The sequence below is a fragment of the Megalobrama amblycephala genome, linkage group LG21 (assembly GCF_018812025.1).
Source record: "Megalobrama amblycephala isolate DHTTF-2021 linkage group LG21, ASM1881202v1, whole genome shotgun sequence".
NCBI classification, from domain to species: Eukaryota; Metazoa; Chordata; class Actinopteri; order Cypriniformes; family Xenocyprididae; genus Megalobrama; species Megalobrama amblycephala.
The window spans coordinates 14871252-14898043 of record NC_063064.1 but is presented as its reverse complement, the minus strand read 5'-3'; the positions used below and the strand labels follow the sequence as shown (position 1 = coordinate 14898043).

The 26792-nt window shown below is 37.6% G+C and overlaps 1 protein-coding gene across 2 annotated transcripts in view; it reads left to right on the top strand.

Moving 5' to 3' along the window:
- Positions 1-23962, top strand: part of synpra (synaptoporin a) — a 31781-nt gene extending 7819 nt beyond the window's left edge. The window contains exons 1-5 of one of the 2 annotated variants that reach the window (XM_048173427.1): positions 13035-13209; positions 16863-16987; positions 20133-20331; positions 20625-20816; positions 22803-23961. In XM_048173427.1, the coding sequence (XP_048029384.1) occupies positions 13186-13209; positions 16863-16987; positions 20133-20331; positions 20625-20816; positions 22803-23069 (807 nt within the window). In that variant the 5' untranslated portion in view covers positions 13035-13185 and the 3' untranslated portion in view covers positions 23070-23961. Of the gene's footprint in view, positions 1-13034; positions 13210-16862; positions 16988-20132; positions 20332-20624; positions 20817-22802 lie in introns of those variants that run through there. The other variant, XM_048173426.1, reaches the window with a different exon arrangement.
- Positions 23963-26792: the final 2830 nt, after the last annotated feature.

Genomic DNA, 26792 nt, shown 5'->3' with positions numbered 1-26792 from the left:
ACCAGTGTGTGCATGTGAGAAAGAGCGAGACAGGGAGAAACTGAGAGCGGAGGGATGGAGAGGAGAATGCAGCTGTAATGGATGAGAGGAGAGGAGGGGGGTGGGTTGCCATGCTTGAAGCGAGTGTGTTTGGAGGTTTGGTTTGTGTGCGTGTGTGCTTGTTTGTTTAGGCAAGCATGTGCTCATTCATGTGCGAGTGTGCATCCAGTGCAGTGGTGTGAGCTCCACTGGCCCACACTATTATCACACACACATGTTCACACACATGCTTGAGAATTTGACTTCTATTATTATTTTATTACTGACACTCCAAACACCATGCAAAAGTGAATTTTGCATAATAGGTCCCCTTTAAAACAACTGTAAAATTACATGAACAAATTTACAGCTCAAATAATACACAAGTTTTAACTGAAAAAAAAATGAATAAAAGTGCTTAAAGGCACACTATGTAAGATTTTTGGATTAAAATATCCAAAAACCACTAGAACAGGGTTATATATTTTGACTTGTGTACTTACATTATCCCAAATGTTTCAAGAATGTTTAAATCCAGAGAAATAAGTCATTTTTACATAGGACACGGACCATGTATCGCACTCATCTCTCATTAGCAATTGCTCCAGCGGCCTCGTTCAGCTCCCACAACACTCGGCCCTGCTCTGCTTCATACTACAGTAACGTTAATAAACTCATCTATGAACATGATTTCTGCCCGAGTCCTATCCCGATTCTTTTCTACCAGCTGTGAGGTGAAGACGACATCTCACATAAATCCATCCCTCAATCTCAGCGTCATCAAGCTATGCCTTTGTTTTGAATAGACAACCTCTAGTGGTGAAAATCTACATTTGTGCCTTTAATTTTAATTTAAGCACTTACAGTATCTCACAGAACTTAGTACACCCCTCACATTTTTGTAAATATTTTATTATATCTTTTCATGTGACAACATTGAAGAAATTACACTTTGCTACAATGTGAAATAGTGAGTACAGCTTGTAAATTTGCTGTCCCCTCAAAATAACTCAACACACAGCCATTAATGTCTAAACCGCTGGCCACAAAAGTGAGTACACCCCTAAGTGAAAATGTCCAAATTGGGCCCAATTAGCTATTTTCTCTCCCCGGTGTCATGTGACTCATTAGTGTTACAAGGTCTCAGGTGCGAATGGGGAGCAGGTGTGTTAAATTTGGTATTATCGCTCTCACTCTCTCATACTGATCACTGGAAGTTCAACATGGCACCTCATGGCAAAGAACTCTCTGAGGATCTGAAAAAAAGAATTGCTGCTCTACATAAAGATGGTGTAGGCTATAAGAAGATTGCCAAGACCCTGAAACTGAGCTGCAGCACGGTGGCCAAGACCATACAGAGGTTTAACAGGACAGGTTCCACTCAGAACAGGCCTCGCCATGGTCGACCAAAGAAGTTGAGTGCACATGCTCAGCATCATATCCAGAGGTTGTGTTTGGGAAATAGACGTATGAGTGCTGTCAGCATTGCTGTTGTCCCAGAAGGAAGCCTCTTCTAAAGATGATGCACAAGAAAGCCCACAAACAGTTTGCTGAAGACAAGCAGACTAAGGACATGGATTTCTGGAACCATGTCCTGTGGTCTGATGAGACCAAGATAAACTTATTTGGTTCAGATGGTGTCAAGCGTGTGTGGCGGCAACCAGGTGAGGAGTACAAAGACAAGTGCGTCTTGCCTACAGTCAAGCATGGTAGTGGGAGTGTCATGGTCTGGGGCTGCATGAGTGCTGCCGGCACTGGGGAGCTACAGTTCATTGAGGGAACCATGAAGGAGCAGAGCATGATCCCCTCCCTTCGGAGACTGGGACGCAGGGCAGTATTCCAACATGATAATGACCCCAAACACACCTCCAAGATGACCACTGCCTTGCTAAAGAAGCTGAGGGTACCTTAACCCTATCGAGCATCTGTGGGGCATCGTCAAACGGAAGGTCCGTGATGTCGTCATGGAGGAGTGGAAGAGGACTCCAGTGGCAACCTGTGAAGCTCTGGTGAACCAAGAGGGTTAAGGCAGTGCTGGAAAATAATGGTGGCCACACAAAATATTGACACTTTGGGCCCAAGTTGGACATTTTCACTTAGGGGTGTACTCACTTTTGTGGCCAGCGGTTTAGATATTATTGGCTGTGTGTTGGACAGCAAATTTACACTGTTTTACAAGCTGTACACTCACTACTTTACATTGTAGCAAAGTGTCATTTCTTCAGTGTTGTCACATAAAAAGATATAATGAAATATTTACAAAAATGTGAGAGGTGTACTCACTTCTGTGAGATATTGTATATTCATAATTTTAAGCTTCACATTTCTGCTTCTAAATCTTTCAAATATGGACCCCATTTAGCCTACTTTAACTGTAAGCACCTCATTATAATTAGAATTATGCCACAAATACTGTTAATTAAGCTTAACCGTTATTAAGAGCATTATTCACGCATTTGGTACCCCAATGTCAGCAAAACATCAGACCATACTTATTGACTTAAAGTGAATTGGTATTTTGTGTGTAAATTATTTGATACGTTATTTCTAAGCTAAGAGTTAAATGTCATAAAAACAGTCCCCTATAAACAAATCACTGTCTGTGACAGTGTGCTGCCACCAGATGGCGCTAATTGCTTCATTTTCATTGCAAGTTATCACATCCACTATTGTACTGTATAATAATCCTCTTACACATTAATATACAGTCCACAGTCTAAATGGCAGAAGTACCAAAAGGGCAAATACTGGTTATGAAGTAGCTGGTTATGGAGGCATATTTTCCTAGAGGAAATGATAATGTTATGCTAATTATTTACAAGGCTCTAGGTCTTGTCTTTTTGCTGTTACCCATTTAACGAATATTACTTTGTTGCTTTGAATGTAAACTGTTTAAAGGTTACAGTCTCTTAAAATGTTACAGTGTGAGTTCAAATGCACCCAAATGCATTTATACTTTTTATTTATTATTTATTTTACTGTTTGTATATGTTCTCAGTGCATGTCTGGAAGACTATATTTCCTAACTAAAACAGACGAGGGCAGCAGATTCAAAGTGATGATCACCTACTGTCTGAAAGAAATGACAATATCAGAAGAGCAACTCTTAAAGAAAAAAAAAGAAAGAAAAAAAAAGCAGAATTGTTACACAGTAAATTCTGAAACCAGAATATCTTTTTTGATATCTGCATTCAAGACCACTTTATTTGTACAAAATAAAAATATGAACCTAAAATCCACTTATTTATGTATCACTGATGTACTAATATAGTTTTGATTAATATTTTGATTAGATAATAAAAATACAAAAAAAAAAAAAAAATTACTAAAACTTAAACTAAAACTAAAAATATAAAAATATAAAAATATAAAAATTTTTTTATATTTTATTTCATGTAACATTTACTTTTATTCAAGTAATAAAATCTTTTTTTATGGTTTTGGTTTTAGTTAACGATAATAATGCTGCTCAAAACCAGAATGTTTGTTTCTCTTTCAAGCAACAACATGAATCAAACTTTCTCTTTTCTGTACAACAAAATAATGACTGGGGTGGTCAAGCTTCATGAACATCAAAAAGTAGGCTACTTTATAAAACGAATAGTTCCGGCCCTTGATTATGATTGGTTGAGCTGCCTTCGAATCAGCTGTAAACATATAGCTGTGACTGCATTATGTCAGTATTACTGCACCACTGTGTCTCTGTGTTGCAGCATCTGTGTGTTACCAAAGACTTTATATATACAAAGACAGTGCACTTGTATTGTTATGAATGGGAGAAAGTGCAACATGGAATATGGCGGAATAAGTCCCACCTTCTAAATAAAAGAGCCAATCGTCAATAGCGTGCAACACTGCCCAGCCCCTTTTTCAGTGGTGCTGGTTCCAGAAGTATTTTGTTTTTCATTCATTTCTTTCCCTTAGATTTTAAAATAGTCTTCGTTAAAGAGTTATAAGCCATGAACCAAGCCAATCAGCTACGAGGTAACTTTACAAACTTTGTTTTGATCTCTACAAACTTTGATTTGAAGCAAAACATTTTTTTTAAAACTTCTTAAAGAAATACAATCCCATGAAGCATTGCGAACAGCATATTGAAATTAAACATGGAGAAATATAAAACTACTTATTTACAGATGTTAATTATATGTATAAAAACAATATATTTTTAAGTTTATTGCAAAATATCCATATATATATATATTCAAACATTTCAGTATTTTGAGAGCATAGATTGATTGACTCAATAATGCCATTTGCAGTGCTTCGTGGGAGTGAGTGGAGCTAAACAGCGATTTTGGAGCATGTTGCTTTTTTCGACTCTCTGATTGGTGTCATTTTCTGCACAGCATAATGTAGTTTTTCACCAGGAATTCCATTGTTAAAAATGATTATTTTAAAAATAAGCTGAAATAATGCTGACTGACGGCTTCAGCGGAAGCAAATACCATTGATTAACAACCTCGTAGTTCACAGTAGGTCTGTCTTTGAAGGTTTATGAGTTATTATCATTCAAAATGTCCTTATGGAGAAAATGAATGGAGTTTTTAATTCCAGAACCCAACTGTTGCACTCTATTGGTAAAGTCTGCAGCTGCCTTCAGAAGCTCTTTTTGCTATAGACCAGATGTGACTGATCATGGTCCTGGAGTGCCACTGTCCTCCAATGTTGTGTTCTGTCTTCCTGTTTGTATTTCCAAAGCATGAAGGTAAGATCTTACAGATTTATGAATGAACCGCTGGTTTTAAATTCTTCCCAGTCTACTAATATTTATGAGATCTGCTTCAAACATTCCAATGCTCATGATATCTTTCGTTAACTCTACAATATGTAAATCCAGTTCACCAGCCATGCATCACTGTCGAAGAATAATTAGCTGGTGAACTGGATTTACGCATTGTAGAGTTAACGAAAGTTATCATGAGCATTGGAATGTTTGAAGCAGATCTCATAAATGTTAGTAGACTGGGAAGAATTCTTGGATTTGAGGGAAGAAAATTCATAAGACAGGTGTTGTCAGATTTCACTGATGATTTCAAATATGAAATTTAATCGTAAGTTTGGTGAACAGCTTTGAAGAATTCAATATTTTCCCCATTCAAAGAGATAGGAGCTGCACTTGCATGACTAAAATAGCAGCCCGAGAGGTGTTTCAAAGATGGCCGCTGAGTAAAATTACTTGCCTGAAAGGGACTTTGGTAAAAAAAAAAAAAAAAAAGGGGGACTTTGGTGTTGCTTAGCAACCATTCCGCTTCTAAAGAACTACATTGTTTGGCAGAAGAATAATATTTTTTTTTATTACAGTTTTTTACAATCACTTTGCTACTATTTTCAGAACCTTGATGTCATTTTTCACAACTCTAGACACAAAACTCAAAACCAATGATCAAAATGCACATTTTTCCAAACTCTAACCCTTTTCTCAATTGCTTGGATACAATACACATAAAACTTAGATCATTTGTTCATTCAACAAAAATCACCTGTTCAATATGACACAACTTAACATCAAAGTACTACTATTTCAAAAGGCAATTCACACATTACATTTCAAATGAGTGTCTATTCATTTCCTTACAGTGATCTAACTATCAATTGATACAACTGCTCAAAATGATAAGTAACTGTTGCATTACTCTTAATGCATAGTTGTATGGAAACAGAAAAACAATCTTCCATATTAACTGTAAATCATGAAAGTTTCAGGTTAATGAGATTCATTGTCACCAATTAGCGTGGAGCATGAACCGACTACAATATCCATGGATGTAGCCCAATATTTTATCATAATGCTTCATCAGACACTGTGTCTATGGCCCCAAATACTGTACCACCTTCTCACACTGCAAAAAATGCTGTTCTTACTTAGAGTTTTTGTCTTGTTTCTAGTCAAAATATCTTAAAGTTCTTAAATCAAGAAGCATTTTCTTGACAAGTACAAATTATTTTCTTGTTTTCAGGAAAAACTTACTTAATTTTGACTTATTTTTCCTGAAAACAAGAAAATAATTTTTACTTGTCAAGAAAATGCTTCTTGATTTAAGAACTTTAAGATATTTTGACTAGAAACTCTAAGTAAGAACAGCATGTTTTGCAGTGCACTCCTGTTTTGTTTCTTACAGTACAAGCAAGCAAGTTGAGGAACACTGCATTTGATGTTTTACAGTACTGACTTTTCTTTTCTATTTCATAGCTAATTATTTTTGCTTTGATTCAAATAAACCTATGTTGTGATTGTACTGTAGTGTTTTGCATCAATATATTACAATCTTTGTTCAATGACTCCACTGTGTCAGTAGTATTCTCTCTACTACTGTAGTACTTTTACAGAGATGTATTTACTGTACAGTACCATAATGAAACCTGTATCACCTATTTTGTTCTACAATATTTAATGATTGTACGAACAATGACACAGTGAAACTATCGGTTGCTTGTGTGTGGCTGGTCTATAGTTATGTTTCAATGGTATTTCACAGTAAATTTGTGTTTTGAACCAATAATTGTGCAAGTGCAAGATTTCTTTAAAGATGTGAATGCACAATGCAATGTTTTGAACATTAGACAGCCTGTGTTACAAGCGATAACCGTTTTGATTTTAAAAATGACATCAAGATTCTGAAAATAGTAGCAAAGTGATTGTAAAAAATTGTAATAGCATTACATTTTTTGTGTCTTTGTGTTTATTTTATGAAACCTTGCCAGGTATGTGGAATAGCCATTTTATTAAAGCAATAAGCCGTGATTTACAGTGAATTTACTTTAATAAAAGTAATGCGTATGATGCGTTGACTAGTTCAACCTGTGTTACACTGCTTAGACACAGAGCTTCAGCCTCTGTGACCCCCATTAAAGCCACATTCAAAACAAATGATCAGTTCTCTGATGAGCATCAGTGCGCTGTCGATACAGGGCCACGTCTTCTGCCGAGCTCTACCGATTCACATAAATGAGAAATTGGAGTCTCTCAAACTAACACCACTAGGTTTAAATAAATACTTCCCTCTGTAACTCAATACTAAGCACAAGAGAAATTAATTTCAAGCACGGTTTCAAAGGCTTTTCCTCTATCTGATACACTCAGCTGTGAAATGTGAGGGCTGTATGATTTAAGGACTGAAATAAGGGTCCCAGGTGCATTTTCTTTTTGAATCATCATTGGTAAAGTTCATTTTTAATATTAAAATACAGCGTCATTAAGAAGTCAATCCCCTGAATATTTCTTTTTTTTTCTTTTTTTTTTTTCAGTTATGATTAATGTTTGCTTGTTTTGATATCATAAAATAAGCTAAATTGTAATGTTGCTAGTATACATAAAAAATGTGTAATTATTGTCTATTGAACTGAAATAAAATCTCACTTTATGACTGTTTTGGCTACCATAACTATAAATAAAGTCTTTATTTGATTTTTCAGTATTTGAAAGTATTAATTAAAAAACTGTTCACTGTAAAATTATATATATATATATAGTTTGCTTAATTTAAAAAAGTAAGTAATCTGCCTTAAAATTTTGAGTTCATTGAACTTAAAAATTTGAGTTAATACAATGGAGATTGGTTTAATCAACTGAAATTGAAGAATCATCCAATTATCCATAGAGACATTCAAATGGCAGAAAATGGCAGAATAAGTTTCATAATAAGAGGCATTCAGTGCAGTCTGTTAATGACATTGAGCCCAGAGACCTCACATTTTAATCAAACAATACTGTTGCTGTGTAACATTTATCACACCATAAACCAGTAGACAGTTTTTATCCATAGTGATTTACTACTAAATAACAGCAGTTTTATATCCATTCCAGCATGTAACATCTCTCCCACTGGGAGGATGTTCTGTATCCCTGCAATACATTTCAATGACATGGATCATTGTCAGCGTACAATGCAGTTAGTGCAGTGTTCAACCTGTCCTGTAGCTTTCTGGGAATATGTGTGAGTGTGAATATCTGTGTCTGTGTGTCTGAAGTTGTTTAGCAGCCCTGCTTCTTGTTCATCTCAAGTTTCAGTGAGGCTCAATGATCGACACATCAATGAATTGTGGGAGATGTTCGCCAGCGACACTGTAGGTGGCACCTAGTGTATCTTCATGAATTCTTCATTGAAATGTATTTTTGATACCGTTGATCTGAGATGAGTTATCCCGATATACTGTAAGTCTTAATCACAAACAGTACAGAAAAATGTGGAGCCCCTGAATCTATCAGATATTAGGAAGTGGAGGGCCCAATAGGCAGTAAACCAGGCTGAAGCGTGGCTGCGGCACATTGTGCTAGTGGGGACAGTGGTGTCAGGACGAGCAGGGCTTGGTTGTATCCAAAGACATTGATACTACAAGGCCCGGGGAAAGGACAGGCATCAACTGGTCCAAGAAGAAATCCGAGCAGGGGTGGAGGAAAGACGCATCAGTAGGATGGTGGGGATGCGACAACAAGGGGCATGGACTCGATGGGAACAGGTGATGGGCCGTGATGGTCTGACCTGTGGAAAGCGGAGCCACAACGGATTCAGTTCCTTATCCAATCAATCTACAATGTCCTCCCCAGTCCAACGAACCTCTTCTCTTGGGACCTGATAGACACCCATGCATGCCCCCTATGTCAAAAAAGAGGATCCCTGGAGCACATATTAAGTTGCTGCCATAAAGCCCTGGGAGATGGACGTTATCGATGGTGCCATGACCAGGTGCTAAGGGTCATCGCAGAAGCCATCAGCACAGGGATCGGTCTCAGCAGGCACCAGCAGCCAGCACAGCGCTTGATTGCATTTGTCAACGCTGGAGAGAAACCACCACGCAGCAGAGACCCATCTGGGGGACTGCTGGCAACAGCCCAGGACTGGCAGCTAAAGGTCGACCTGGAAAGGCAGCTCAAATTCCCAGAAACCGTCACCATGACCATGCTTAAGTCTGACATAGTCCTCCTTTCAGAATCATCAAGGCAGGTGGTCCTACTGGAATTGACTGTGCCCTGGGAAGACCGAACGGAAGAGGCATTTGAATGAAAGAGGGCCAAGTACAAGGAGTTGGCAGGTGAATGCCGTAGCAGGGGATGGAAGACCTGCTTCCCCATCGAGGTTGGCTGCTGATGGTTTGCCGGCCAGTCGCTCTACAGGGCCCTCAAGCTTAAAAAGAAAGCCATCAGGAACATCATGGATGCCGCTGAGAAGGCATCTAGATGGCTGTGGATCAAAAGGGGTGATCCGTGGGCCACACAAGCTACCTAGACACAAGCCGGGGACTGATCACCCCTGGCTGGGTCACCTGGGCGAGGGTGTATGACCCCAGGTTACATCACTGATGATGTGTCTAGGTTGCACCTGTAAGGTGTATATTAAAATCATCAAATCACATAATGATTGCCATAAAATTACCTGGAAATAATAAAATATGATCCAGAACATTATGTTGTCATAGTTTTATGAATAGCCACCAGAACTATTTTATTTTATTTAATTTTACAGCAATTCCAGGACTACCAAAATGTAAGTATTTTACATAATGATTGCCAAAAATGACCTGGAAAGAATAAAATATGTTACAGAACATTATGTTGTCATTGTTTTATGGATTTCCACCAGAACTACTTAATGGGTTTTCTCAACTACCTATTGAATTTATATGCAGAGAATCTGAGTTTCTCTAGGGATTTCAAGACCTGTATAAAGACCCACAAGCACATAGAAAAACCATTTGGTACCTACAGCTTTCACCTTATAAGAAGGTCTTCTATTTCTGTGGAAGCTCTTCATCTTAAAATTGAAGTGAGGCATTCCCCAAACCCCAGGTCACTCACACACTCCACCGAAGATTGAAGCATGACACAGTTTCTCTCTGACACAGTTTTACTCTGTAGGTTAGAAACAGTGGAGACTGGTGGGGAAAGACAAAGAGGGGACACCTCTCCTCATTACCATCTCAACAGGTGCTATACGCTCTTAAAGAGAAGGTTGCTGAAAGAGAAGCATTCTTTCTACTGGCTGTCGAGCTCCCACACATGGTTCACCTGTTATCCCATGGCTTTCTCACACTTGTCCATTAGATTCAGCTAAAGTTGAGTGTGATTCTACTGCTGTCAGACACACTTTCATTTGATTGCATCAGCACAAGCTTTCTGCTTTGTTTCCTTGTGGTGAGTGGATAAATCCGTCACAATAGGAACTCAGCTCTTGGACTGGATACTAAGTAGAGTCTAAAGGCCACATTGGGGAATCCTTAGACTTTTTTGTTGAATCCTTATATTTTTGTTGAAATCTGATGGCTCAGTGAAGCCTGGTTCGGAGTACCAAAGTCAAGTGATTTCAGCAGTTTAGCGGTTTAAAACGCGATCCGAATCATGATTCAACACAAAACATTTTGTTTTTTTGGCGCACCAAAAATATTCTCGTTGCTTTATAATATTAATATTGAACCACTGTACTCACATGAATTGATTTAAATATGGTTTTAGTACAATAATGGATCTTGAGAGAGGAAATGTCATTGCTGGCTATGCAGGCCTCAATGAGCCATCGGATTTCAACAAAAATATCTTAATTTGTTTTCCGAAGATTAACGAAGGTCTTATGGGTGTATGACGACATGAGGGTGAGTAATAAATGACAGAATTTTCATTTTTGGGTGAACTAACCCTGTAATACTTAAGTTGAACTCTTAAAGGGAAAATAGTAATACAACTTTTCTTGTCTTTTAAGATAAACGAGTTTGGTGTATAAAACATATGGGTGCCTTCAGAATACAACTGAACTTCCTGCCTATAGTTAAAGGTGCCATCGAATGAAAAATTGAATTTATCTTGGCATTGTTAAATAACAAGAGTTCAGTACATGGAAATGACATACAGTGAGTCTCAAACTCCATTGTTTCCTCCTTTTTATATAAATCTCATTTGTTTAAAAGACCTCCGAAGAACAGGCGAATCTCAACATAACACTGACTGTTACGTAACAGTCGGGGTGTACGCCCCCAATATTTGCATATGCCAGCCCACGTTTCCAACATTATAAAAGGCATTAGACAAGGGCAGGCAGTATTAACGTCTGGATCTGTGCACAACCAAATCATCAGACTAGGTAAGCAAGCAAGAACAATAGTGAAAAATGGCAGATGGAGCAATAATAACTGACATGATCCATGATATCATGATATTTTTAGTGATATTTGTAAACTGTCTTTCTAAATGTTTCGTTAGCATGTTGCTAATGTACCGTTAAATGTGGTTAAAGTTACCATCGGTTATTACTGTATTCACGGAGACAAGAGAGCCGTCGCTATTTTCATTTTTAAACACTTGCAGTCTGTATAATGCATAAACACAACTTCATTCTTTATAAATCTCTCCAACAGAGTAGTATTAGCCGTTAGCCACGGAGCACTATCAAACTCATTCAAAATCAGAAGTAAACTATATAACAGTATACAATACTCACATAATCCGCCGCATGCATGCCGCATGCATGACGAACACTTTGTAAAGATCCATTTTGAGGGTTATATTAGCTGTGTAAACTTTGTTAAGGCACTGTTCAAGGCAAGCGCGAGCTCTGTGGGCGTGGACCACGGGATTTAAAGGGGCCGCAGCATAAAATCGGCGCGTTTATAATGATGCCCCAAAATAGGCAGTTAAAAAAATTTATAAAAAAAATCTATGGGGTATTTTAATCTGAAACTTCACAGACACATTCAGGGGACACCTTAGACTTATATTACATCTTTTAAAAAGATAATCTAGGGCACCTTTAAAACAGCATTATATACAAAATTTTATTAAATTGCCCCTTTAATATAAATTACGTTAAACTGCAAACTCCATAATGAAATAAAATTAACTGAAATAATCAGAGTAATCCCCGAAAAAGTATTACTTTTATGATGGATGGATGCACTTTTTTTGGGTGAACTGTCCCTTTAAAGCTTACAAAACACCTCCAAAAAAAAAAAAAACTTTTTTGGATGAAACATCTTGAATGTGTGAAATTCAGCACCGGTTCTGGTATGCTGAGGGTTTAATGCACATCATGAGACTCTAATGCTTATTTCCATTACCTAGACATAAGCTTCATTGTTAGGGGTTGTAGCTTTTCCAAGTTATTTTGGCATGATATGTGAGCAGGCAATTTGTGGTTAGTCTTGAGAGGGCATCATTGTTTTTGCCATAATGACAGGCCAGTGATTTCTTGTATTAGTAGCTGTAGCCTATGGTAATTAATCATGTTGTTTATTAGCAGGGCTGGCATCTTCATACATCTGAAATAGGCAACTACATGACAGTTATAATAAACTTTAACACTATTATCTGGATGTCATCTAAGAGTTTCATAACATACAATATTATTGTAGTGTTGCCCTAACAACAATGCAAAAAGGTGAATTGTCACCCCCATTGATATTCAGATCAGAGTTCTCTGATGCTACGTGTTTTCAGGAAATTTTATTTGTTAACATCTGGGCATCTCCCAATTCATTTCTTCATATTACTGATACAGCACCTTTCAGCCCTAAAAATAGGTTTCATCTTTTTCAATGCTTTGCTGTAGCTTTGAGAAAAATACCATGAGTATCTCGTTTTTAACAGAGAGTTTGGAAGCTTTAAATCCCAGGGTGTCTTTTGAGCTTTGAAACTTTTAAAAAATGAAAGACACTTTTAAGGATCTTTTTGTATCATCATTAAAGGGACATCTTAATTTTTTTAAAAGAACATTATTAAAGACCAGACAACTCTGAACGAATGGGAAGAACATTTGTTCATAACCTTAGCAAAAGTTCTGAGAATGTTCCCTGTTAGCGGGGTCTGCCCTTATTGCTTTATTTCATTTGAATGCAAAACTGTAGCATTCAGTATACATTCTGACACATGACTTCATTGTGAAGTGATCTGTAGTTGGGGAGTTCCTCTGTGTTCTGGCATGTGTGTTTGTGACTGTAGAGCAGCCCCAACCCCCCCCAACCCCCCCGTCCTTAGAGCAAAGGAGGGAGTGCAGTGTTATACTTAGAGAGCCACACAGAAGCACCAGCCCTCTCCTGAGCTCACAGTCCCCTCTTCTCCATCCAGACTACAAGACAAGGAGACAGAGCAGAGAGACAAGGATAAGATACAGATGCTGCTTTAAAACTGACTCTTAAGAGCATCTAATATGTTCTGAAGCTGGATATCTCTTTTGCTTTTAAATGTGTATGGTCATATTTGCTCCGGTAAGTCTTGGCTTCAGAATCTCTGTATGTCTGGTAGCAGCCATCAGGTGGTACATAGTTATTGATTAATAGACTTAAACTGACCTAATATTAATAATATTTTATGGTAGTTTTCGTTGTAAGATATGAGATTTTTGTAAGTTTTGCTGTGCTGTTTCTTCAGTTTCTCCCAACATCCCATTTGTCAACATCTCGGAGACCTTTTAGGTGCTAAAATTGCTCTCATACCATACTGAATCATTCATAATTCTGAATGAGTGAGATGTCTATTTCTGTTAGCTTATGAATGACTCATTATTCATGATCAATGAATCGCTGTGCAAAAAAAGCGATTTGGCTTGCAGTGTTTCTCACAGTTGATGTTCAGAGGTCCCTAGACCCACATGGTCGATTTGTCGATTTGAGCTTTTTGAGGTTTAAGACACTGGAAACTAGATTAAGAAACAAGAATTTCTGTACTTCAATAATGATCAGCTGTTGAGGAGGTTCACTTCATATGTCTTTATGTTACCATGGTGACTTTCTGGCTATTAATTGATGATGGTATATAATTTGTTTGGAAACTGTATCCCGAATAGACTGTATAGACTTAAAGTAATAAGCTAGACTGTGAAACTATTAAAAAAATGGACTGATAAAGGACTTCATATATGAAAAAGTGGTCCAAGATGAATATGTAATCTGAAGAGCTTATGAGAAACTGAGAAACTGGACCTTTTCTGAGCTGATTTTGTGGAAAATCTCTGGAATATATAACAATGCATATATTAAACATTTTATATACATATAAATTACTGTACACACAAACACACACATACACACACTACCATTCAGAAGTATGGGGTCGGTAAGATTTTTAAAATGTTTTTAAAAGAAGTCTTTTTGTTTTTTTAGAATGTAATTTATTCCTGTGATGGCAAAGCTGAATTTTCAGCATCATTACTTCAGTCTTCGGTGTCACATGATCCTTCAGAAATCATTCTAATATGATGATTTGGAGTACACGTTTATTATTATTATCAATGTTTAAAACAGCTGTACTGCTTATTTTTGTGGAAACCATGATACATTTTTAAGAATTCTTTTAAGAATAGAAAGTTATAATGAACATCATTTATTTGAAATAGAAATCTTTTGTAACATTATAAATGTCTATTTAAAAAAATCTGTACATTTGTTTGAGTGGCCTGACATAGAAACAACCAATGATGTGAGTTTGGGACAGAACTGCCTGTTCGGCTAACCAATGGCTGATGTGCAGCATATTTGAAACCTGTTCGAAAAAAAATATATATAAAAAAAAAAAAAAAATATATATATATATATATATATATATATATATATATATATATATATATATATATATATTTCACTTTTAATTTTTAAGAGAAAAAGTCTGTATTCCAGTTCTTTTTTATTATTATTTTTTACATTAACTGGCACTGTCATTGCATCTGTTTGCGTGATTCTTTGAATAATATTGCATTTTTTTTTTTTTAATTTTAAAGCACTGTAGAGCACCATTATCTATCAGTACGCTTTCATTCCTTCACATTATGCTCTCTCATGAATTTTGAATATATTCTCATCATTGATTTTTTTTTTTTTTTTCAAGAATGACTGCAGAATGACTTGTATCTGGGTTCAGTGAGATGTATCACCTCCTACAGAGAACCCATTCTCATATCAGTGTTGCAGAAATGTGTTTTAGGGAAGTCACTTTAGCTCTCAGAGAGCTTATCCTCTGTGCTTAATAAGACTAGGCTTCATAGATCCATAGCCAAAGTGAAAAAGGGTAATGGACATATAAAGAGAAAACTCATGGGAAATATTGGGAAAGAGATGGATGTTATAGAGGTATCTGTGGAGAGGTTGTGTTAAAGAGAAAAATGTTAAAGACATGATAATTGGAGACATAGAGAGACAGAGAGCACCTCTTTGTGGGTGTGATCACAATTATGAAATCATAGTTTTACTCAGTGTTTGCAAACACCCTTTGCAAATGTGCTTGACATCTCCGGATGAGAATTAATCGCCTGTTTACAGTGGCTCTGACTTAATTGAAATTGACCACAGTCTCATGTAGCTGCAGATAAGCCGGTATCTAAATAAAACGATCGTGATTAGAGCAATTAATTCTACTAGTTAGAAACTGTCTTTTTAAGCTGGTGGGTAAACAGAATCTTCCTTCACTTTTCGTGATTAAAGTCAACGTTGAAATTCTGTATAACATATTTCAGTCAGTTGTTTCATTCCTGAATTAATCAGTGGTTTGAAAAAACGTATTTATCGCCACCTACTGGCAAAATTATGTAACCTGCAAATATGCACCACTAATGCATAGACTAATAACTTGAATTTTCCACAAATTGATATATTCATTTCTAATAGCTTTTATTTTCAGAAATTGATGGGAAATATTGATGTCATAATTCTTATATTTAAAGGTGCCCTAGATTCAAAAATTGAATTTACCTCGGCATAGTTAAATAACAAGAGTTCAGTACATGGAAAAGACATACAGTGAGTCTCAAACTCCATTGTTTCCTCCTTCTTATATAAATCTCATTTGTTTAAAAGACCTCCGAAGAACAGGCGAATCTCAACATAACACTGACTGTTACATAACAGTCGGGGTGTACGCCCCCAATATTTGCATATGCCAGCCCATGTTCCCAACATTATGAAAGGCATTAGACAAGGGCAGAATGTCTGGATGTGCACAGCTGAATCAACAGACTAGGTAAGCAAGCAAGGACAATAGCAAAAAATGGCAGATGGAGCAATAATAACTGACATGATTCATGATAACATGATATTTTTAGTGGTGTTTGTAAATTGTCTTTCTAAATGTTTCGTTAGCATGTTGCTAATGTACTGTTAAATGTGGTTAAAGTTACCATCGTTTCTTACTGTATTCACGGAGACAAGAGCCGTCGCTATTTTCATTATTAAACACTTGCAGTCTGTATAATGCATAAACACAACTTCATTCTTTATAAATCTCTTCAACAGTGTAGCATTAGCCGTTAGCCACGGAGCATAGCCTCAAACTCATTCAGAATCAAATGTAAACATCAAAATAAACACTGTACTTACGCGATTAGACATGCTGCATGACGAACACTTTGTAAAGATCCATTTTGAGGGTTATATTAGCTGTTTGAACTTTTTTTTATGCTGTTTAAGGCAAGCGCAAGCTCTTGGGGCGTGGAGCACGAGATTTAAAGGGCCACACACCCTGAATCGGCTCATTTCTAATTATGCCCCAAATATAGGCAGTTAAAAAAATGAATTTAAAAAAATCTATGGGGTATTTTGAGCTGAAACTTCACAGACACATTAAGGGGACACCATAGACTTATATTACATCTTTTAAAAAAAAGTTCTAGGGCACCTTTAAAGTTGCCATGAAATGGAAGTTGTGAGAGTCTTTTCTTCCCTATTATTATGCATATCCAAGTGAAATTGCTTCTGGAACTAGAAAAACATAGGTCAAGACTTGATTTTATCATCGGGAATTGATTGTAATCGTTGGATCGTTGTGGTTTGCTTAAATACTGCTAAATTCCATTACAAAAAAAAATAAAAATAGAATGCTCAATTTTGATTTCATGGTAGCTTGAACTGTTCTTTATGTTATATCCCCTCAGCTTTTTGCCATCTTTGCATTTGCAACATGTGGAGGTTACTCTGGGCAACTGCGGGTTAGTGTGGACTGCATCAACAAGTCCGACAGCAACCTCAGTATTGGTATCAACTTTGCTTACCCATTCAGGTAAGGCTAGTTTAAAGCACCCCTGCGTATTCTCTGTAGAGCAAGAGATAATTACCTGGCTTTGATTCAATACTCTAATACACAGGAGCATTTGATTATGTGCTAATGGTTTTATCTTTATATTCTCTATGTGTGCTGCCAGTTGCAAATTTGTCTCTCAGTGAGCACAGTTGGCTTCAGTGTTTTAAATGGAAACACAACTCTCAGCATCAAAGATAATTTGTAAAATTAAATGATTGTGCTAATTGGGCTAATGTTCTTGGAGCCTCAGTATAATCTGGTATTGTTTGCTTCATAATACACGTCAAAGTGGATGAATTATACATCATGTAAGAGCTAAGTAAATCGCAGTGAAAAGTTTGGAATAATTAAGATTTTTACATTTTGAAGCATTTTTTTATCATGTCCAAACTATATGACTAATCAATTTTCCATATTTACAAAGGAATGTTTGTCTCTGTGTGAATAAATTCATGGTTAAATAAAACATTTAGAAAGTATCTCAAAGTATTTACAGTTCTGTCTTAAATATAAATTTTATTCAGCACATTCAGAGATGAGAAATTCTTTCTGAGAGACAGAAACACACTCAATAAATGAGTTGGCTGACTTAAACCCTAGAGTCATGCTCCAGGTCTGTCTTCATTGTTATTCATATGGATGAAGAATGACTTCATTGTTAAGTCATACCTTGTCAATTTAAAGAACAGAAGACAATAGAGTTCTGCAGTAAATCACCACTATAATTCTGTGTAGGCTGAAAGTGTTTTTGACAGACAGGTATTCTTCTGTAGTCTCAAACATTATGTGTCCAAGTTGTTTTGATTTTGTGTTTTTCTTGCCCTGAAAGGTCAAGCACACATACATGTTGTCCACAGCAATGCAATGCTTTGAAGTAGCCCTCAGGTCCTGCAGTGTTCACGAGAACTGAGCTTCAAGTTCATAGTAATCAAAGGAGGACAAGGCAGAGAAAGACAGGAACTAAAATAACCTTGTGACAGGAACTTAAAGTGCCCCTACTATGCCATTTTAAAGGTTCATAATTATTTGAAGGTCTTCTACAATATGTTTATATGCATCCAAGGTAAAAACAAATTTAATTTAATATACATTGCAGCATCACCTCTTTTCTCACAGTGTCTGAAACGGTTCGATAAAGGATCCGATCTTTCTAAACCCCACCTTTCCAAGAGCCTATACTCTGCTCTGATTGATTGGTCAGATAGCCCAATCTGTTGTGATTGGTTTACCTCTTACAGCATGTGTCGGAAAAGAAACACCATTGCCATATCTGAATTTCAGCACCATTGCCATATCTGCATTCCTCAGCACACAGTAATGCAAACAGTAATGATGGCATCAGTTTTACTGTATATCAGTTTGTTCCTGAGCCCTCATCCTTTCAAAGTGCAGGCAAAGTGGATTTACTTTCACAGCACAGAATACAGTGTATTCTCGACATGTTGGTAACACAACCCTTCCAGGTCTCGGCTATCACTGCAGTGTTTGAGGGTGGGTCAAAGTATACATTGTCCGTGGGCAGCCTATGAATAGGCTGGCATTATGCAAATGTACCTACATAGGTTTAAGCTGGTGTAACCCCTCTGGTACTACTCACAACGCTCCGAGTGGGATTTGAACTGGCATGGGAGACATGGGAGGCAGGCGCGTTAACAAGGAAGCTAAAGACCGCAGCCTATAACGTGCCTCGAGGCCAGGGGAGTGAGGTTTACTCACACTGCTCTTACTAGCTAGCCACCATTACACTCACCCCCTAAACCTCACTCACATCCGGGGTTACGGCACCAATGAAACCCCTACGGTTCTATTTGCACCACTCTGAGCAGGCGTGTGCTAACAAGGACGCTAAAGACCACAGCTTCTATAGTGTCAGTCGCTAGTGCACCTCTTGAAGCCAGGGGAGTGAGGTTTACTCACACTGCTCTTACTAGCTAGCCGCCATTACACTCACCCCCCTAAACCTCACTCCTATCCGGGTCACGGCACCAACGAAACCCCTACTTGCATCACTTTGAGTGGGATTCATACTGGCATCTCCAGCATGGCAGGTGAGTGCTAACAAGGACACTAAAGAAATGGGAGGCGGGCGCATTAACAAGGAAGCTAAAGACCGCAGCCTCTAGTGTGCCCCGAGGCTGGGGAGTGAGATTTACTCACACTGCTCTTACTAGCTAGCCGCCATTACACTCACCCCCCTAAACCTCACTCCTATCCGGGTCACGGCACCAACGAAACCCCTTCGGTTCTACTTGCATCACTCTGAGTGGGATTCAAACTGGCATCTCCAGCATGGCAGGCGAGAGCTTACAAGGACGCTAAAGACCACAGCTTCTGTAGCATCAGTCACTAGTGCACCTCTTGAGGCCAGGGGAGTGAGGTTTGCTCACACAGCTCTTACTAGCTGGCCACCATTACACTCACCCCATAAACTCCCATCCGGGTCATAGCACCAATGTAACCCCTCTGGTTCTACTCACAATGTTCCAAGTGGGATTCGAACTTGCGTCTCCAGCATTGAAGGCAGGCACAATAACAAGGAGCCCACAGCCCCTATAGCCTCAATTACTAGTGCCTCTTGAGGCCAGGGGAGTGAGTTTACTCACACTGCTCTTACTAGCTGGCCGCCAGTACACTCGCCCCCCTAAATCTCACTTCCACCCGGGTCACGGCACCAATGTAACCCCACCGGTTCTACCTGCACCCCTCCGAGGGGGATTCGAACTGGCATCTCCAGCATGGGATGTGGGCACACTAACAAGGAGCTAAAGACCACAGCTTCTATAGCGTCAATCGCTAGTGTGCCACTTGAGGTGACGGGAGTGAGGTTTACTCACACAGCTCTTACTAGCTGGCCTCTGTTACACAGGAAGTAAGGCTGGAGCAGCTGACGACTTGTTCCAGGTTGTTCCAAATCTGTTCTTTCTTTTGGAAGACAATAACTTGATTTATCGTGCACTTTGATCTTTGAGGCTTTGCAGACCTTTTACAAACAGCTTTATTACACAATTTTATTACATGAAAGGCAATATCCAAAAAGCATAAGAGGGGCATTTTAAAATAACAAGCCTGATGTTGACACTGAAGAATACCTAATATAACTGTTTTTGTGCCTTACATTAAACAGGTTGAACCGGGTGGAATTTGACGTGCCGATGTGTGAGGGAAGGAGGCAAGAGCGGCTTTACCTGATTGGAGATTTTTCTTCCTCTGCAGAGTTCTTTGTCACCATTGCTGTCTTTTCCTTTCTGTACTCCCTGCTGGCCACAGTGGTCTACATCTTTTACCAGAACAAGTACCGCGAAAACAACCGCGGACCTCTCATTGTGAGCCCTGGTGTTATTTTAGACAAGCTAAATACTCAAACCTTTGTGGACTGTCAAAGCCTTGCTATTAGAGAAGATTGATAAACAAGACATGAGCTGCTATTTATACTGTAAAACACCCACATTAAATTTAGTCCTACATAGCATACAGTAATGCACCCATGCTTGCAAATCATCGTAATTAAGTTTAAAGCTGAAGTATGTAATTATTTTTAATGTTAAAATAGTTCTTCAAATTAGCAACAGAATATAACAAAAAAATAATCATGTAACACTTTCTTCATGCTCCCCAGGACTTCATAGTGACGGTGGTGTTCTCATTTATGTGGCTAGTGAGTTCATCTGCCTGGGCAAAAGGTCTTTCAGATGTGAAGGCGGCAACCGATCCAGATGAGGTGGTTCTGCTCATGTCTGCATGTAAAGTGCAGACCAACAAGTGCGGCTCAGTGTACGGACCCAGATGGTCTGGCCTGAACACATCTGTGGTAAGGCATGAGATACTAAGATTTTGACACTGTGTCTAGACTTTCATTTACAACACTTAATAATGATAAGAAACAATAATCATATATCACCTTGTGTAAAAATTAACAATCATTTAAAAATAAAAATATATACACTGATCAGACATAACATTATGTCCACTGACAGGTGAAGTGAATAACACTGATTATCACTTCATCACTGCACCTGTTAGTGGGTAGGATACATTAGGCAGCAAGTGAACATTTTGTCCTCAAAGTTGATGTGTTAGAAGCAGGAAAAATGGGCAAGCGTAAGGATTTGAGCGAGTTTGACAAGTGCTAAATTGTGATGGCTAGATGACTGGGTCAGAGCATCTCCAAAACTGCAGCTCTTGTGGGGTGTTCCCGGTCTGCAGTGGTCAGTATCTATCAAAAGTGATCTAAGGAATGAACAGTAGTGAACCGGTGACAGGGTCATGGGTGGCCAAGGCTCACTGATGCACATGGGGAGTGAAGGCTGGCCCGTGTGGTCCAATCCAACAGATGAGCTACTGTAGCTCAAATTGCTCAAGAAGTTAAAGGATTGGTTCATTGCAATTTCACTTTTTAAACTTTAGTTAGTGTGTAATGTTGCTGCTTGAGCATAAACAGTATCTGCAAAGTTACAGCGCTGAAAGTTCAATGCAAACGGAGATATTGTCTTTGAAAGTTATGGCAGTTTAATGCCTACAAAAACGTTTGGACAACAACAAGCTTCTTCCCGGGTTGGTGACATCATAAACCCTGCAATTAATATAAACCCTGCCCCCGGGATACGCAACAAAGTAGGCGAGGCCATGTCGGCATTATGGCATTATGGAAGCGGAAGAGTTGTCTACACCGGACGTGAGCGGTGCGATGCGTCAAAATATAATAGAACCCATTATAATCAGTTATATTACCTACACTGGATGTGGCGCGGGAGACAGCTTCCAGAATCTACACAAGTTCAATGCTGGATTTGTTTATGGGCCCCAACCTGTAAATATGTTTTATTGTTTGTACATGTCTTTTAAATGTATAGTTCTGTTGCTATTTTTTGGTTGCATCAAGTAAGTAAACAAAGACCAACGCGATTTGGCTTCACTAGCGAGTTAGCTAAATTCTATTGCATACTTCTCCAACAAATGCCAACAAACATCAACAAACTTCTATGTTCATAGACAAACAGTTGTTCATGCTATAAATTAAACAATACCTTTACTAAAAATGCTACTACTCAGTCATGTATTCAGTTACAGTAAAGCTTTAATCAGGATAAAACCGTATGTAGAAAGCTAGCATAAACAGCAGTAACATTTACAAGTGACAGCTTATCTAAACACTTTGACACAAGTACAAAAGGAAATACTTACCATTCAGAAACATCCTTTAAAAACCGTGCTTGCAGAGGTTCTGCTTGACCCTCTTCATTACTGCTATCTGGGTCTGATTCGGGCTCAAATTGATACAGGCAATATTGATGCCATTATTTTCCACCGAAAGCATGCAGTAATTGCCCATAATGGTAAGGGACGTAGCGTTTGGACCAGCTAACCAATCTGAGCCCATTGCGTATTCCAGAGGGAGTGGTATCATAGAACCAGGAAGTAAACCGGCCATTCAAATGGCAATGGAGACAGCGGTGTAGAATAAAAGTAAAATATATGAAAAATACAGCGTTTTTTAAAAATGAAGCATGAAGACATGTTAAACTACGCCCCATAAACACAATCAAGCCTAGAAAAAAAAACAGTGAACTGTCCTTTTAATGCTGGTTCTGATAGAATGGTGTCAGAATACACAGTGCATTGCAGTTTGTTGCGTATGGGGCTACATATCCATAGACCAGTCAGGGTGCCCATGCTGACCCAAGTGTTCCTGAACACTTTTATTTAAAACACTTATATATTTATATAATATATATATATATATTATAAAATATATATACTCATCTCTTGTATTCATCAAGACATTTTTTTTCCACAGGTATTCGGCTATTTGAACTTCGTGCTGTGGGCTGGAAACATCTGGTTTGTGTTTAAAGAGACTGGATGGCACAAGGGAGGCGCAGCAAGATACCCTGCCTCATCCTCAGAAAAACAAGCCACGACCTTCAACCAGCAGGTCTACAACCAGGGAAGCTTTGATCAATCAGGAGCTGCTTTTACTGGAACAGGGGACTTCGCCCAATCAGAGTACAGCCAGGTGGGAAATTATGCTTCGAGTGGGCCCATCTCCTACACCAATCAGTAACCCCATCTGCCTCTTTGCAATTCCCTAATACAGGGGACCCATTTCTAAGGGCAAAGTTCAATAATGAGCACCACAGAGGAAGGAAGAGATTAGTTTAACAGATATATTAAAAATGCATCCTTTATTTCTGATTAGATAAAGCTTGTTTGTCCAGAATACTAATATGCTTTTAAAATGAATGACAGGGATCCTCAGATGTATTGTATGGTTTTTGACTTTACCTCTCTGTAAATGTAACCGAAATATCACAGTTTACTGATCAAAGGTCATTATATCCAAATGTGAAACTCAGCGCAAAAGTTCTTGCTGCATCAACTCTACAAATCCATTGATTTTAATAGAGATGGTGCATCTTAAGGAAGAGGAAAAATAAAAGAGTTTACAAAAGTGGCATTGCGTCACTACAACCAAAAGTTTTTACTCCGACGGTCCATTTGTAATCTAAATAGTATTTCTGCTTCATTTGAAACTGAACTGATTCTTTCCACAGCCTCAAAATGATTCCTATTCATCAAATGCTCCATCAGAGCTTTTTCTAGTGTTATAATGTTAACATAAATTGTTGTTTGCAACCTATTTTACTTCCATAATGTGACATATCTGACATAGTGGAACCATTATGAATATAAAGTTGCTAAAATAGTTTGGTAAATGGCCATTGGTTTACACCATCCATCGATACGGGAATGTCATTTCAGAGATGGAGCAAGTTAATACATTTTCATCAATTATCTTCATAAATATTATCATTTGAGTAACATTCACAAATGAATCGTCCACAAAAAGAGCAGGAATGTGCGTTAAAGGGATAGTTCACCCAAAAATGAAAATTCTGTTATCATTTACTCCCCCTCATGTTGTTCCAAACCTGTATAAATTTTGTTGTTCTGCTGAACACAAAGGAAGATATTTGGAAGAATGTTTGTAACCAAGCAGATCTCGCCCCTCATTGACTACCATACTAGGAAAAAAACTATGGCAGTCAATGGGGGGTGAGATCTGCTTGGTTACAAACATTCTTCCAAATATCTTCCTTTGCGTTGGTGAGTAAATGATGATAGAATTTTCATTTTTGGGTGAACTATCCCTTTAAGAAAGTAAATGGGGTCCATTTTGATTTCATGTTGACTTTTAAGTGTACCTGTCCTAATGGTGATCACCTAGAACAGGTGATGCAGGTGTTTGTAATTTACACTGTATAACAGAGATTTCTGTTTTCATTTGTCAGTATTGATGTTAGATTGCTGTTTGTCAGGTTTCTGGATTTCTTATCCCTGGAATAATGTCATGCCAGTGGTCGTTGGTTTGGTGTTTGCACTATTGTGATTCCACATTTATATGGCTCTGTAATGTTTGCACTGTATTTGCATGAAGTCGTGCCATATTAACCTGGTTTCAGTTTGTATATAATTTCTTTCCTCATTAACAGGGTCATATTGTCTATTCAGTGCCCTTTATTATGATCACAAGGTGATTGAAGTACAATCAACACTTAATTCCCCTGCTTTCTTATGTGTTCTCTTCTTCCTTGTCTGTTTTTTTTTAAATGCATGAGGCTTTATTAACCACAAAGGCTATAAAAAAAGGTCACACTTTAGATTAGGTTCCAGTTCTCACTATAAACTAACTATTAACTATGACTTTTGCCTCAATAAACTCCTAATTACTGCTTATTAATACTTAGTAAGGTAGTTGTTATTGGTAGGAATTGGGTAGGATTAAGGGATGTAGAATAAGGTCAAGCAGAATAAGGCATTAATATGTGCTTTATAAGTACTAATAAACAGCCAATATACTAGTAATATGCATTTCTAATAAGCAACTTAATAGTGAGAATTGGACCTTAAACTAAGTGTTACCATAAAACAAGACAAAAACATCCCAATATATGTTAATGTTCTTGTTCTGATTGCTGTTGCATTTCAATGTGAATGAATATCTGTCTTGATATACAGTATTTGCATTTTCGATTAATGGGTGTGAATGTTTTGATGCACTTTGTGCAAAGCCAATAAAATATTGTACATTCCTCTAGACTGAACTTACTGCAGTGTCTTCTGTTCTGTTGATAAATCCTCAGTCCACAACAATGAATCAGCTGTTTCAGTGACAATATGGAGTCATGTAAAGGAATTTGATGACTGTCTGACTGCCATTAAGTTAATAGGCAAAGTCAGTAATCAGATCTAAATTCATCAGGAGCAGACAATTGCTCAGACGGTGCAGTATACAAGTCTCTTACGATATCTGATTCCTCACAGACCTTGCTTACATAAGATTTGTGATGACAGTTTATTTTTTTCTAGCCAAGATTTATCTATACAGAAATTGACATTCAAAGAAATAGGATAAGAAACAGGATAAGAAATTTGACAACTTGCCCCGTATGGTCTTCAAAAAAACAAATCCATGCATAGATCTCTGGGTCAATGATATGATACTCATTTTTTGTGTTTAAATCTGTTAATTTATAAAAAAAAAAAAAAAAAAAAAAAAAAAAAAAAAATATATATATATATATATATATATATATATATATATATTATATATATATACTACACTATAGTTCATTTATATAAGTGAGGATAGCAAAATAAAGTAAACTGTTACATATTATACCCAAAAATTCTTCATACAGTGGACTACCAGTAAAATTGATAAAAATTAGACACTTTGACCTGACCATGTTTTGAGATCTTGTCATATTTATTAATTAATGAAATGTTCAAGGTGTCTGAATAAATTTTGGTTTGACTATATATATATAAAACATAATTTGTCTGCGAAACAACATAAAAAAAATTAAAACAGCCAAGAAGTCTCAAATAAATATCAGATAATTTGAAATTTTTATGACAAGGCAAAATGTTATGTGACTCCCCAAAACCTAATGATAATAATAATTCCTGAAATTGGTAAAATCTTATTTTACCTTGAAAAATACATTAAAAATAGTTTTTGAAAATAATGAAATAATTAAGCTATGCAACTTTTCTTGAAAATGCTATAAAAGTTTTTCAAAACCATATGAAAAAAGCTTTAAAACTTTTTAAAAGCTTTTTCCTTTTCTGTATCATGTCAATGATCCTTCCATCAACTAGTAAAAAAGTGAATTGAGAAGTTCACTTTCCAAAGTTGCAAGCTGCAACTTTTCGAGCTCAGAAATGTGACTTATCCAGAGATACAACTGGTACTTCTCATAGTGTGAGTGTCATTGTTCATCGGACTGCTTTAGTGGGTGAATGGATTGCCAATTGCGGGCCATTCTGACCTAGTCCTGATCTAATGTTCCCGTGTTACAGCACATTGGTTTGACTTCTTTTCATGTACACCTCAGCGCCGTTACCATAGCGATGGAAAGATGTGTCACGGCATGTTATAGTCGCTCTCAGGGAGACGAGCTCTGTCTTTCAGAAAGGAAGAATAGGACAACCTGGAGTTGCATTTACTGGTAGAAAAGTAGAGAGTGAAAGAAGAGAGCTTCTGGAGTGAGGAGAAACACAGGCACAAGATAGATTCATTTTGTGACCTCTGGGCATTTAGCTTGCTTTAAAATAACTGTAAAATGTGACTACAAAAAAATCACATAATTTCTATCAGCATATGTAGTTTATCAGGTGCAAGTGCAGATTTACACATTGGGTTTTCAGTAGTTAAGTGGCAAATATATATATATATATAGCTCTGGAAAAAATTAAGAGACCACACCAAGTTCAGAAATCA